General features: G+C 50.9%; 1 protein-coding gene across 1 annotated transcript; it reads right to left on the bottom strand.

The window, feature by feature from the left end:
• Positions 1-1,645: 1,645 nt before the first annotated feature.
• LOC137146655 (fibrinogen-like protein 1-like protein) lies at positions 1,646-8,057 on the bottom strand. Its single transcript, XM_067538152.1, has 4 exons — positions 8,054-8,057; positions 5,979-6,122; positions 5,577-5,885; positions 1,646-2,679 (listed from the first exon to the last, which is right to left on the bottom strand). Exons 1-4 carry the CDS (start codon positions 8,055-8,057, stop codon positions 2,045-2,047), a joined length of 1,092 nt encoding a protein of 363 aa, XP_067394253.1. The 3' UTR covers positions 1,646-2,044.
• Positions 8,058-12,800: the final 4,743 nt, after the last annotated feature.

Genomic DNA, 12,800 nt, shown 5'->3' with positions numbered 1-12,800 from the left:
TGTGTGATGGGCTTTCCCAGCAGAGACCACAGCTCCCCAGCCTAAGCAGGGGCTCGGGGTTGGGAGTCCCTCCTTCCCAGCTGTGTGAGGAGACTCCTCCTGCCCCCCTCACAGAGCATGGAGCATGTGTGAGGGACCCCCCAGTAGGCAGCGTGGTGCCTGTCCCCATACATAAGACCCCTATGCTCCAGGGCGGCCCTTTGCGCCAGGGGAAGCTGTCCCAGTGGTCCTAGGGAAGGATTGAGTCCCCTACATCTGCCTGAGGGGAAGAGGCAGTGATGTCTGGGGCTCCCCCGCCCCTGGCTGCCAAAGGGACAGAGTGGTGGAAGCGGGTCCCCTTCTCCGGGCCCCTGCTCTGGGGGGATGTGAAATGACAGGGTCCCCCTACAGGGCCCTACTGCCGGAAGGTCAGAGGTAGGGCCTGCTGGGCCTCCTCCCTAGCTGAGAGAGGGGAGCCCTGGCAGCCAGGGGCATGTGGACTTAGCGTGGAGACTCCTGAGCTGCTCTCCCGTCTCTCTCTGTCACTCCACAGGCACAAAGCAGCCCTAACCCCAGACTGGTGAGGATCACCCCAGCGCTGGGGGGTCACTGCCCAGCCTAGAGCTGCCATTGTGGCAGGCACTATAGGGAACGGGCTAGGAAAGGGGACGTATAAGAGGGCCATAGGTAGCTGGCCCAAGTTAGAGCAGCAATTGCACCCTCGGCTCTGCTGAGTCCTCCTTGGCCCTAGCTGCGGATCTGGCTGTAACGCAGGTAGTTACAGGGTCTGGGCTGGCGTGCAGCGTGGGCTGTACCCGAACAGCTAGCACTCCCTTTGCGCTGGGGTAAACGATAACACAAGGGACGGGCAGGCGCTGTGTGTGCGCGTGACACTTGGCTCTACATCTCCTCACCGAACTGGGATCCTGGCTTTCTGCCTGGATGCCCAGGAGAAGCTCACTGACATGCTGTCCGCCTGGATATGGTTACTCTGGAGCGTTGGGGGCAAGGTTTGAAATACTTTGGGGGCACAGGCACATCAGGAATTGGAACTGGAGCAGCGAGAGGAGCCCCAGCCTGACTCCGCTCTGCCAGGCTGCTGGCACAGCCATTTACACCTGTGCAAAGAGGGGCTCAAATGCAAACAGCATTTCACACCCCATAGAACTCACTTTGCATGGGCATAAGGGACTCCAACAGGCACAGGGCAACGCACAATCAGGCCTGTGGTGGGCTTTATTCTCCAACCATACCCACCAGCACTGCCCTGCTGCAACTCCATCGAAGCCAAGAGGCCTCATTCTCGTCTCCCTTACACCAAGGTAAACCAGGAGTAACGCCACTGAAGTCAATGGCGCTACACCCGTGCAAACCTGGAGTAATGCAGTACTGAATAAGGAACGAGTTTCCCCAGGATGAAACTCCAGCCACACTTCTTGTGCTGTCACAATTCAGCCAGACATAAAGCGATGACAATTAAAGTCCCTGATTAGAACGTTTGCCTCAACATCGCCTTCTCAACGGTGAGGAGCACGGTACAAGAACCGAAACCGCGCAGAATGGCTGTTCCATTCTCACCTATGTTAGGCTGCGTGAGCATGTCCGAGATGCTGCATGGGGGTGTGAATCAGCAGTCATGTCCAGAAATGCAAGTTTATTCTGAAGCTTTAATGTCCACAAAGGAGGAGAAAAAACATTTGTGGAAATCCATCTGGGCTTATGTACTTCTCATCTGCATGACCTCAGTGGCCATCCACTGAAGTCAGGAACTAAACATTTGATGAAAAGTCACTACAAGGCCATGCACATTCTCTCCCTGAATCTGTACATTCGGAAGCTACAATTTCTGCAAATCTTTGTTCTGATTTTTAATATAATTAAAATGAATCAACTCAAAGGGGAAGCGCCCAGCAGAGAAAAGCTCAGAAAGTCTGCAGGGAGGGAGAGGAGAAGGAAAGTGGCCCCGTTTCTTGGGTAAGCCTGATACTTCCCCCCAGCAAAGCCTAAGCAGGACATGAGGTTTGACCATGACAGATTCCAGCCCTTCCTTGAGCAGGGATTGGCCTCACTGCAGACAGTAAGAAGCTGGTTTGATGAGGATGGCGGAAGCTTTGCAGTTTCCACTACAGAGACTACCCCAAGTGATGGCCCCTTTGACATTCAGTCGAGCAGAATAACAAGCCGAGTACCACCAGCCCCCACCATAGCTAGAGGCACAGTTCGCACTGTAAGTGTCCTGGTCCAGATCTTTAGTGGAGAACTTCATGTTGTCATGCACGGCGTTAGGATTGTTTGTGGCCATGGCGTCCCCGGCAGTTCCATTGTAAAAGCCCAGCCTCAGCTTGTAGCCATTGGACTCGTCTTCCAGACCGAAGAAGTTGTAGTCTGAGTACTTTATGGCATTTGATGCATCATGGATGACAAACCTGACCTGGTAGACCTTCTGCTTGGCGAGTTGATAGATGTACTCCGTCCCCAGCCAGTGATCACCCTGCACGTTGCCAAAGCCATATTTGTAGGTGCTCCAGGACTCAGCCCAGGTGATCTGTGTGTCATGTCGGTTCCTCTGGATGACCGTCCAGCCCCCACCTGTTTCGTTCATTTCGCAGTACACCACGAGATGGTGCAGTCCTGTGGGCTGGATGACGTAGATGCCACTGGGGCTGCCCGAGGGGATCTCACTGCAGTCCTTGGGCCAGCCTGAAGGCAGGAGAGAGATGCTGATTTAACTAGGTCCTGTGAAACTAGATACTGAAGTGTCCGCTCATTCTGCGGTGGCTACATTCGGGACAATGCAGCGATGCTGCATGCTTGCAGGGGCAAACCAAGGCGTGGAAAAGGTTAAAATGGTGGTTGGGTTTCACGTCATCTCAGGATAGAATCCAAACTGAGGGGGCCATGCACAGTCAAAGTGTTTGGGATGGGCCAGGCCAGGCCAGACCCACCCCAACCCATACAACCGGCAGCTTTTGCCCCAGAGAGATTCACCAAGGATTCATGCCCCCCAGGGCCAGTAACTTTAAAGTGCTCCCCTCTTAACACCCATGGTACAAGGACATTCTCCACCCACCCTATTGCCCCACGTCTGAGACTCCCATGCCGATTCCCCACGCTCCATGTTCACATCATTTCAATGGATCATGAAGGGGCCTCAGTTTTATTTCCTCTGCCTAGGAGTTATCGCTGCAGAGGAAAATGCTGGCGCAGCTTTCTATGGACGTCCTTTCTGGTCTGTGTCAGTGGTGCAGAGTAATGGGGATGGTGCTCCTGCACATTGGGTCAGTGGCACAGATTGATGCCTGGCTCTATATTCTTTACTGGGTCAATGTAGAGGGTCGATGAATGTGTGTTTGCCTGAATATGCCCTGGAGATGAAATGCTGTTGGATCCTTCTTGCCAGAGGCCTGAGTGAGGAAACCATGGGATACACTCATCATAGGCCTTTGGGAAAGTCAATTGGCCTGTTCCCTCCATGTTTCCCTGATTATGGTCTGATCTGACCTAGTCAAGGATAAGATCTTGATCTGGGATGCAGCATCAATGTCTGGACAGATGATGTTGGAAACCCAGTGCTAATCAGTAGTTCAATTCCAGCATGGGTAAGGAACGGGGCGGGGCCATATTAACCCCCTCTGGCATGTAATATAAACTAGGCCCCATTCGTGCAGTGAAGGCATATGAATGTGCCCATGTGATGTGTGAGTCCAGGGATTAAATAAACATGGACATGCCAGTGGGAAACAGGGCACAAGGTTGGCAATCCCCAAAGGACCAGGCAGAGCTCCTGCCATACTTGGGGAAGGAGCCCCAAAGATTCACTGCCCTGGGAAATGTCATCCCCCGTGGAAATTATACACCCAGACTGCCAGCTGTGGCCTCACAGCCATCACAGTAGCCATGGGCTTCTCCCAGCTTGTCGCTGGCCACGCTCACAAGGCCGGACACTCACTACGCCTCATTTTCGTCCTGGGTTTAGACCTCAGCAGCATCTATATCACACAGTTCTCTTAGAAATGGGGGGAAATGCGATCTCGGCCTGACAATGCTGCGCCGGCAAAGGCCCCTAGCGCAGACGCTGCTATACAGCAGACGTGCACTTTTACCAGGATGCCTTGTTTTGCTCCAGGTGTGTAGGGAACATGAAGGCCCAGCTTTGCTGGTCGGAGCTGCAGCCACACTTGCAGGACTTTGTTGGTACAGCACGTATATAGCTACACCGGTAACACACTCCTAATGTAAACCTGGCCTGGGTTTTTCAGAGCTGCCTAAGGGAGTTAGGCACCCATATCCCACTCAAATTTCAAATCAATGGGATTTTGGTAGCCAACTCCCTTAGGCTCTTTTGAGAATCCCATCCTGAGTCTAACAGGCACTTGCACGTTGGCAGGCTGGGGTCACGTCAGGCCAGATGGGGAAGGTTCCCCATGGACAAGGCTCAGTGTGGGGAAGGGCGTCAGGCTGGGAGCAGGTGAGTGGGGCAGTAGAGCTGACCTTGTTGGCTAAGGGGAAGGGTGGCAGCCAGGCAGTGAGAGGTGAGATCAGAGCTATGGGCAGAGAGGGGCTAAGGAGTGTAAGCATGCTGGGGATCTGGAGGGGGTGACACAGTCTGATCGAGAGAAGGGGAGATTATCTGAGTGGCTGCATTGCTGGTGGGCTGGGGGGAGCGATGTTGGACCTGCAATAGTGTGAGTCCAGAAAGCTGGAGGTTTTATGCAAATGATGCAATGCCCTAATTTGCATATGCAGTGAATACAGAAATTCTCCCACTGTCCAATTCTTCCCTCCCTTGTGCCTCATCCTGTTTCCCCCTGGAGTGACCCGCATGGCCCCCAACTCTGCTTCTCAATGTGCCTCTCTGTCCTCCCCCGGCTCCCCTGCATGAATTTCCCCCTTCCCTTCATCTGGCTCCCTCCCTGCACTCCTCTCCCTGCTGCCCCACATCCACCCCTTTGAGTCCCCGTTGCCCCCCAGAGCTCCCAGCATGCCCACAGCTAGAGCCACCTCTCACTCTCTCTAGCCATATCTCTGGGGGCGGGGAGGTCCTGGCGAGCTGTAACCATAGCAACCCTACCTGGGGGCCTGACCTGGTCCCAGCAAGGCCTAGGCCTCAGCCGCCCGCAGCTCTCCCCAGCGGGAGCCCAGCACGAGGCGCACAAGCTGGCGGGATCCAGCCAGAGAGGCCGGCCTGGGCCATGCTGGTATCAGGAGAGCAGCGATCCTGACACAGGCCGGTCTGCTCCCCCGAGACCCAAGGAAGCAGGGTCGCACTGCTGAGTCAGTGGGGTTACCCCAGTGTGACAGAGGAGAGCGTCCGGCCCATGGTGCACCCCCAGAACTCCCCCTGGAGCCCACAGGAGTGCAGGGCTGGGCCGCAGGCGGCACCAGTCGCTGGAGTTGGGGAAGGCCTCTCAGCGGGTTTTGATGCACATTAATTTGATCTCTGGGCCCTGCAGCCTTGTGGTGCTGGGCCGGCAAATGCCTGGTTAGAGATCAGAAACAGAGTTCAAATTAAACAACACAGAGCAAGGGCTGGGAACAGCAATTGCCTCCCCTCCCGCCCCCGGGTGAGGGTAGGACATGGCAGCCATCAGCCTTACCTGTGCACACCACACCAGCATCTTCTCTGTGGCTACAGTCGTGGTTTCCCCAAGGCTTTAACGTGCATTCAGTGAGGGCAGATTCTCCTCCTCTGCAATTGACATCATCCAAGAGGATGGGACCTGATCCTTGTCCAAAGCGAGCTGTCCCTGGCGCTGATACTGCGTCACCACAGCCCAGCTGCCGACACACTACCGCTGCATCATTTAAGTCCCAGCTGTCATCACACACAGTGCCCCAGGCATTGTTATACAGAATTTCCACCCGCCCAGCACAGCGGCTGGAGCCATTCACCAACCGGATGTGACCTGCGGAAATGCAATCCAGCAGTTAAAGAGAATGGGGAATGGTGCAGGGGACTGAGCACGGGAAATGGGGGCTACCTCTTGAGAGCTACATACCATTTTCAAATGCCCTTGGCTGTGTCTTTGTGATATTAGAGATGGATCTCTTAAAGATGTGCAGGTTGTAGACGTCCAGGGTGAGAACTGGGGTTGACAGGGTCACCAGACAGGTGAGGAGCAGGAGGCAAGAATGTGGGGCAGCTGAAAAATTGAAGAGACAGCGTGAAGCTGGAAACACAAACCCTCCCTTGAGGGACTGGAGAATCACAATTTCACTCAGCAACACAGATGGTAATAGAGACGCATTGGTGCACAAGTGTCATATCAATACATGATCGTACTATGTAGCAATAAACAGGCTCTAAGGCAAATATGAGGGCTCTCCAACAAGCATTAGTGCACTCTGGGCACTATCATAACATAGCTGTATCCCCGGTGGCCCATGTTTCCTTGCTATATTCCTTCCACAGGTAAAACTGCAGCCAGATTCTGCTTCAAGTCTTGCTCCCACCCTCTCTATAACTTTGATCAACAAAATCCATTGTAACTAACAACCATTTGAACCGGCAAGATTTCACTGCAGGCTCTGGAGAATTTCTCAGCAAAGTTGAAAGGAAATTGCTCAAGCATTTTTTTTTTAGTTACAAAAATGCACCCTGATTTGAAATTGTGACGTGTGTCTGCTGTTGCTTTCTGTCTGTTCAGCTCAGTGAGAGCTTGTTAGTACCACTTCAGACTTGCCACTTCGTTAACCCTTGAGCATTCATGCAGAAGATGGATGTAAAGGACAGAGGTTGTAATTAATCCAACTGACTAATGATTATTGTATCTAATTGTAATAATCTTTCACTAGATACAAGGCTTGGTTGCAGCTGGAGTTAGGGTTGGGCCATTAAGTCTTGAATACTGAAACACAAGAATAAGGCACAAATTTCGGATGCTCACATTGAGATGAATCAGGTTGGGCACCCAAACTTCTGACCTAAATGATTAGTACTGGTGCGGGCTTGAACTCAACTGAATCTCCCTGGTATCACCAGGCTATTCCCAACTTTCTGATGCTGCATGGATGGAAATCAAGTGGCGTTTACACATATGCAGAGCGCAAATGCTTCCTCCAGTGTGAGCAAGTGATTGGGAATTCTGATTGCCCCACTTTGCGTAGTTGTAAACGAGAACCCAAGCAGCAAAGCAGGAAGAATCGGGCTTGTTACAGTTGCAGGGTAACTGCATCTGTGTCCTGCCCTCTGTGGTCCACTCCTTGAGTCCCCAGCCAGGTCACAGGTCTCCAGCTATCAGCTGTCTCTGGGCAGGGAGACTTGTCCTATTCCTTTCTGACTGGGAAGATTTAAGGCTGCATAGCTCCCTGCCTTACACAGTAATACCCCAGCAAGGCAGTCTGCCAGTGGCCAGACTCGGTGTGTTGCTCTCTCTCTCCAAGGGTTACGGACAGTGCATTGCCAGCAGTTACAAGCGACCTTGCAGCTCTTTCTAAGCAAGCATCTTTATTCTCAATGTCAAAGCTTACAGAGAAACCCTTAAAAACAATCAAAGTTCCTATGTGTATGCTAACAGCTTACCAGAGGTCACCCATCAGTTCTATGGCATCCTAGCAGGTCAACAACTTTCCAACCCTTCTGGCTTGGTTGGGTTGGGGCCCCCCCTTAAAAAGGGTCCTGTCCATTTGCTGGATCAGAAAGAAGTCCTGAGTCAATTGAAAACCAGCCGATTTATACCAAAAACCCTTGCTTTGTCTTTTGGTGTCTGGAAAACTCCATTTGAATCAGTACGTTCAAGGGGCTGGTACCTCTCTGGAAGTGTTCACACCTGAGTGATTCACCTTAATCCACCCGGCCTTCCCCCCCACACACTGTTTTTGGTGCCTTTAAAAGTGGTGGTAACCCTCCCCCTGTAGTTACATACAGTCCCTTCAAGCAATGATACCTAAACCACTCATAAACGTAATACAATATGGTCCCCAAAGATACTGCAACCACATGGACTATCTGTCACCGGCCCACTGACTTCACTGAAGTTACTGCTAGGAGCGGAATCAGCCTGATGAAGGCTCCCATTCCTAGTAAAAAGCAGAGCAGTGCATTTGCTGTCCAGCGCCCGGAGCCCAGACTCACCCATGCCGTCTCTGCAGGGACGCTCTGTGGAGCGAGAAGCTGCAGCAGGTGGAGGTGCAGGCTGGGTGGAGGATTTCATAGCTCCCTTGTGCTCTGCGGGCGGGGCATTTCTGTGACTGCTCACACACGCCACACCCCGCTTGTCCTGTTGGCATCTGCGCTGATGGTTTCATGGTTTATTTGCTTTGTGTCTCTAACAGAGGTGACCTGAGGGACAGGCTGCTGTTCTGAGTTAAGAAACCAGATCAGAAGTGAAGCAATATTTGGTGCTAACAAGTGATACTCTAGCACAGCCCAGATTTGCAGCAGCAAGTGCCTCCAGTGGGGCTTTCCCAGGGATCCATATCCTGCAAGTAGCTTTGGAAACCTCAGTACAGTAAATAAATGCTTGGAGGCTATTCAATACCTTCCACAGTGAAACACCCCCACTATCTCAAGGTAGCGAAGGCGCCTAGTGAATTGAAGCAGCTCAGCGATGTGGATTTAGCAGCTGAATGACACTGAGTTGTGAGCCAGCTGAACTGTTCATGGCTGACTGGTTTTTTTAATCTAAGCACCAACCATCCCAGTGGACCAGTCCAGTTTTGTGACACCCAGCGCTTCAGACAGCACTTCCCTTTGGATTTGCCCTCGACCGGCATTTGGAAGTGTTTCCCCATCCCCCTCTATAATTGCCACCCTGCGTTACAGTGCGGCTGGACACAAGGGTCAAGTGGGGAGACCCGTCTCCCTTCCTGGAGCTGTAGGGCTCTGCACGTCCGGCTGTGCCGCCACGGCTGGGGTCTGTTTGCTGGCCTGTGTGTCGCCCAGCGGAGAGGTTGTGAGTCAAGGAATCCTTGTTCCTTCTCTATGTCAGGTGCCCATTTGAGAAAGAGAAGTCTTGGGTAGAATGCAATGCAGCGGGGCTGGAGTGTGAGCAGGAGCTTCCGGAGCGATAGGGAAAGTGGCTCATCCCCAAGGGTCTATCCTGTTGGAATGGCATAAAGCTGCCTACAGCCACGGCGGCTCTGGTCCAGTGGGCACTGAAAGCACCTCTGGTCGTTCAGAGTACGCTGACCTAGTCATGCCAGGCCACCATTTTCTACTCAGCCTTTGACAAACGCTGCTAAGCTGCAGTGCTCTTTGCAGGCGTGTTGCCAGCACCAGTGATATTACTGCTAGTCCCATGATATTTGGTGCTGCTCTTAAAGCCCCAGCTCCTGGAGCCATGTGATCAGATGAGACGCTCAGATTTCATTTTTAAAATAAGGACCTCTGCTGCTCTGGTGGTTGTACAGAAGAGCTCGGATGTGTGAGCTGAGTGCAGGCTGACGGCTCAGAAACCAGAAGGCAAAGCAAAACAACCTGACATTTATTTTTGCTATAAAATCTCAGGAATTTAAGCCAATCTCATGATTTTGGGGGCCTGACTCACGCCTCTAAACTGGCTCCTCAGCACTAGTGCTCCTTCTAGTCATGGTAAAAACGGTCATAAGCCTTTCAAATGCACCAAGTTTAAAAACCACCATCACTCACACTAGGATCATCCCTATGGTGTATTCAGGACTTGTTGGAATCGCAAGTTATCGCTTTCAGAGCCGTGGTACTGGGAGGGGAGGGGTTCCCTGGCCATGCTTGCAGGCGGTGGGGGGCTGTAGAAAAGTGGGCAGATCCAGTGTAAGGAAGGTGGGGTGAATGGGGCCTCACTGCGTTAGAGAGCAGCCTGCTTTCTCTCTCGCTCGCGGGTTTTGGGCTCTTGCGTATCGTTGTTCTGAACTCTAGAGAAATAGGCATTTATCTTCCATTTCTAAACATGATGACGTGGTTTCCTGGGCAAATAAGGGAATAAATGGCGAGGCCAAGCCAAACTGGTTGGTAGGACCTTGAGCTGAGAATGACGGGGTTTCCCCTCTTTCTAAGGAAATGCAAACTGGCCCTAAGACCACACAGCAGTGAACCAGGGATTTCCATTATTGACATTGCCCGTACCTAATATGAGGAAGTGTTTACCTAGGCAATAAGGCAATAAATGGCGACGCCAAGCCAAACAGGATGGTAGTATCGTGAGTTCCTCAGAACATGTGGTGGGGAATTGCTTTTTGTCTTTACAAAGCAATGTCAATAGCCCCCTGGGTCAATAGTGGCTGGTTGTTACCTGTCAGCTGGTCAGGTGTAAGGGGTGAAATAAAGTCATTTTACATCCCAGCCTTCCAGCAAGAGTCTTTATGTTTTCAGCTAATTTCCGTGTGTGGGGACAGTGAAGATCTGAGTTCTTCTCAGGGATCCGAAATCCAATTCATGACTTCTATGCAATGAGAGGGGAGCATTCTGGAGCCATACTCTGACTAATGGTGGCCAGAGCCCCATGTATTCCTACGTTCCATAGTCATGGATTCATCCCTCGCTGCAGAACTGTTATGTTTTCATTTTTGAAAAAAGTATGGTTATAGCCTTTATGGTTGCAGAGAAAGTCCTGAAACCGTAACGCGAGCGTAACTCATGTCGTGCTGAAACGAGAGTCCTGTAGCACCTTCGGCAGATGACGTGGGTTGCAGCCCATGAAAGCTAATGCCCGCAGATATTTGTCAGTCTTTAAGGTGCTACAGAACTCTCGTTGTTTTTGCTGTATACAGACTAACACGGACGCCCCCTGGAACTTTTCATCACGTAGTGCTGTTTCCTGAGTTTGCAGAGAGCCTGAAATAGTAGTGCTGAGAGGTGTGAACGGCCCCATTCATCTCTGAAACCTCAATGTGACAATTTCATTGCCAACGTTTGTAATTATTGCACTGCTGACCCTTTTGGTAGAAATAGCTAGTAATTATCCAGCACTTCCAAACTGACAGCGCCGTGGGCGAGTGTACTGAGTGGCTCATTTTGATAGTTCAATAAAATTCCCTATTTTATGATTTGTCTGAAACTGAAGTGAATTTCCTCTAGCGTGCCACAGAATTCAGAGAGTTTGCTGTAGAACCAAGGGGGAGCTGGCTGGGTAGTCCACGTGGCTCTGCCTATGTTGGCCAAAATCTTGTTTTTGAAAAATACATGAAAGAACAGAGCCACGAACATCCCCCCCCCCCCCGCCTTCCTACCAAAAGACACTTCAGCCTGATACACTGCTAAAAAGCTAAAACCTCAACTGACTCTTATTGTTCTACCCCTTTGAATGTTACTGCATAACATTCAAGTCTGTCTTTACTTTCTACAATTCTATTTGTTTTAAGATTGTTTGTAAAACCGCTCCACTGACCATTTTACTCTGGTTTCACTGCACTGACATCACTGGAGTCAATCCCGATTCACGCCGAGCTCAGCGCTAGGCCCTTTGCTTCACGACACCAATTTACTCCAGATCTTCTCAAGAAGCAGGGATACACCTCCCCAGCAAGGAGCTCTCAATGCTGTGCTGCTGCCCCCCCAGAAGGCACTTTGTTCACAGTGGAAAACAAATAAATGCTTTCCTCCAGTAGGCCTTGCTGGAGCCTTAGGCATAACTAGCCTCGCGAACCAAAGGCTGTGAACCAGAGCAGGCCTGGCCTCGGCAGAATAGTGACACACTGGGTGCCAATTAACCAAGTAAGTACATTCCTGACCGAGAGGACGGTACAAAAACACGAGGATCTCTCAAGCAGCGACGGAAATGTACTCTTAAGAGACGGTACAGGTACAAACCAACCCCTCGTAAAGATTAGGAGGGATGACGGAATAATGGATACGGATGTTTTGTTCGAACTAGCAGGTAGAAGGGTGGTAACTAACGATGATACGTCACTTGTTTGTATCAACGTGTACAAGGAGAAGTCCCTTGTATTTCCCTAGTTTGTTCATAAACGAACTAGGGAACTACAACTTAGATGGAGCTACTATAATGTGGTGCATAAGTCAGAGTTCCCAGAGAGTAATCATCAGTGGTTCACAGTCATGCTGGAAGGGCACATTGAGTGGGGTCCCGCAGGGATCAGTTCTGGGTCCGGGTCTCGTCAATATCTTCATCAACGATTTAGATAATGGCATAGAAATTATACTTATAAAGTTTGTGGATGCTACCAAGCTGGAAGGGGTTGTGCAGAGTAGGATTAAAATTCTTTGCAGAGTAGGATTAAAATTCAAAATGATCTGGACAAACTGGAGAAATGGCCTGAAGTAAAGAGGATGAAATTCAACAAGGACAAATGCAAAGTGCTGCACTTAGGAAGCAACGATCAGTTGTACACGTACGAAATGGGCAATGACTGACTAGGAAGCAGTATGGCAGAAAGGGACCTGGGGGGTCAGAGTGGATCACAAGCGAAATATGAGCCAATTGTGTAACACAGGTCCAAAAAAGAGTGAACATCCTTCTGGGCTGTGTGATCAGGAGTGTTGTAAGCAAGACACGAGAAGTCATTCTTCCTCTCTACTCTGCGCTGATATGGCCTCAGCTGGATATTGTGTCCAGTTGTGGGCACCACGTTTCAAGAAAGACATGGACTATTTGGAGGAAGTTCTAAGGAGAGCAACAAAAATGACTAAAGGTCTAGAAAACATGCCCTAGGAGGTTGAAAAAATTGGGATTGTTTAGTCTGGAGAAGAGAAGTCTGGGAGGGGACATAACAGTATCAAGTACATAAAAGTTGTTAAAAGGAGGAGGGAGAAAAATTGTTCTCGTTAACCTCTGAGGAGAGGACAAGAAGCAAAGAGCTTAAAGTGCAGCAAGGGCGGTTTAGGTTGGACATCAGGAAAAACTTCCCAACTGCCAAGGCAGGTAAGCACTGGAACAAACTGCCTA

This window comes from Emydura macquarii, unplaced genomic scaffold (assembly GCF_026122565.2).
Source record: "Emydura macquarii macquarii isolate MOO-44397 ecotype Brisbane River unplaced genomic scaffold, CSIRO-AGI_Emac_v2 contig_450, whole genome shotgun sequence".
Taxonomy (NCBI): Eukaryota; Metazoa; Chordata; order Testudines; family Chelidae; genus Emydura; species Emydura macquarii.
Note: the sequence above shows the minus strand (reverse complement) of the source record. Positions and strands in the feature narration are given on the sequence as shown.

What these genes read in the sequence shown, in the direction of transcription:
- LOC137146655 (XM_067538152.1), bottom strand. An exon ending in GCCAAGGGCATTTGAAAATG is followed by an intron (nt 5,886 to 5,978) that starts GTATGTAGCTCT and finishes GCATTTCCGCAG; the next exon opens with GTCACATCCGGTTGGTGAAT. An exon ending in TGCTGGTGTGGTGTGCACAG is followed by an intron (nt 2,680 to 5,576) that starts GTAAGGCTGATG and finishes TCCTGCCTTCAG; the next exon opens with GCTGGCCCAAGGACTGCAGT.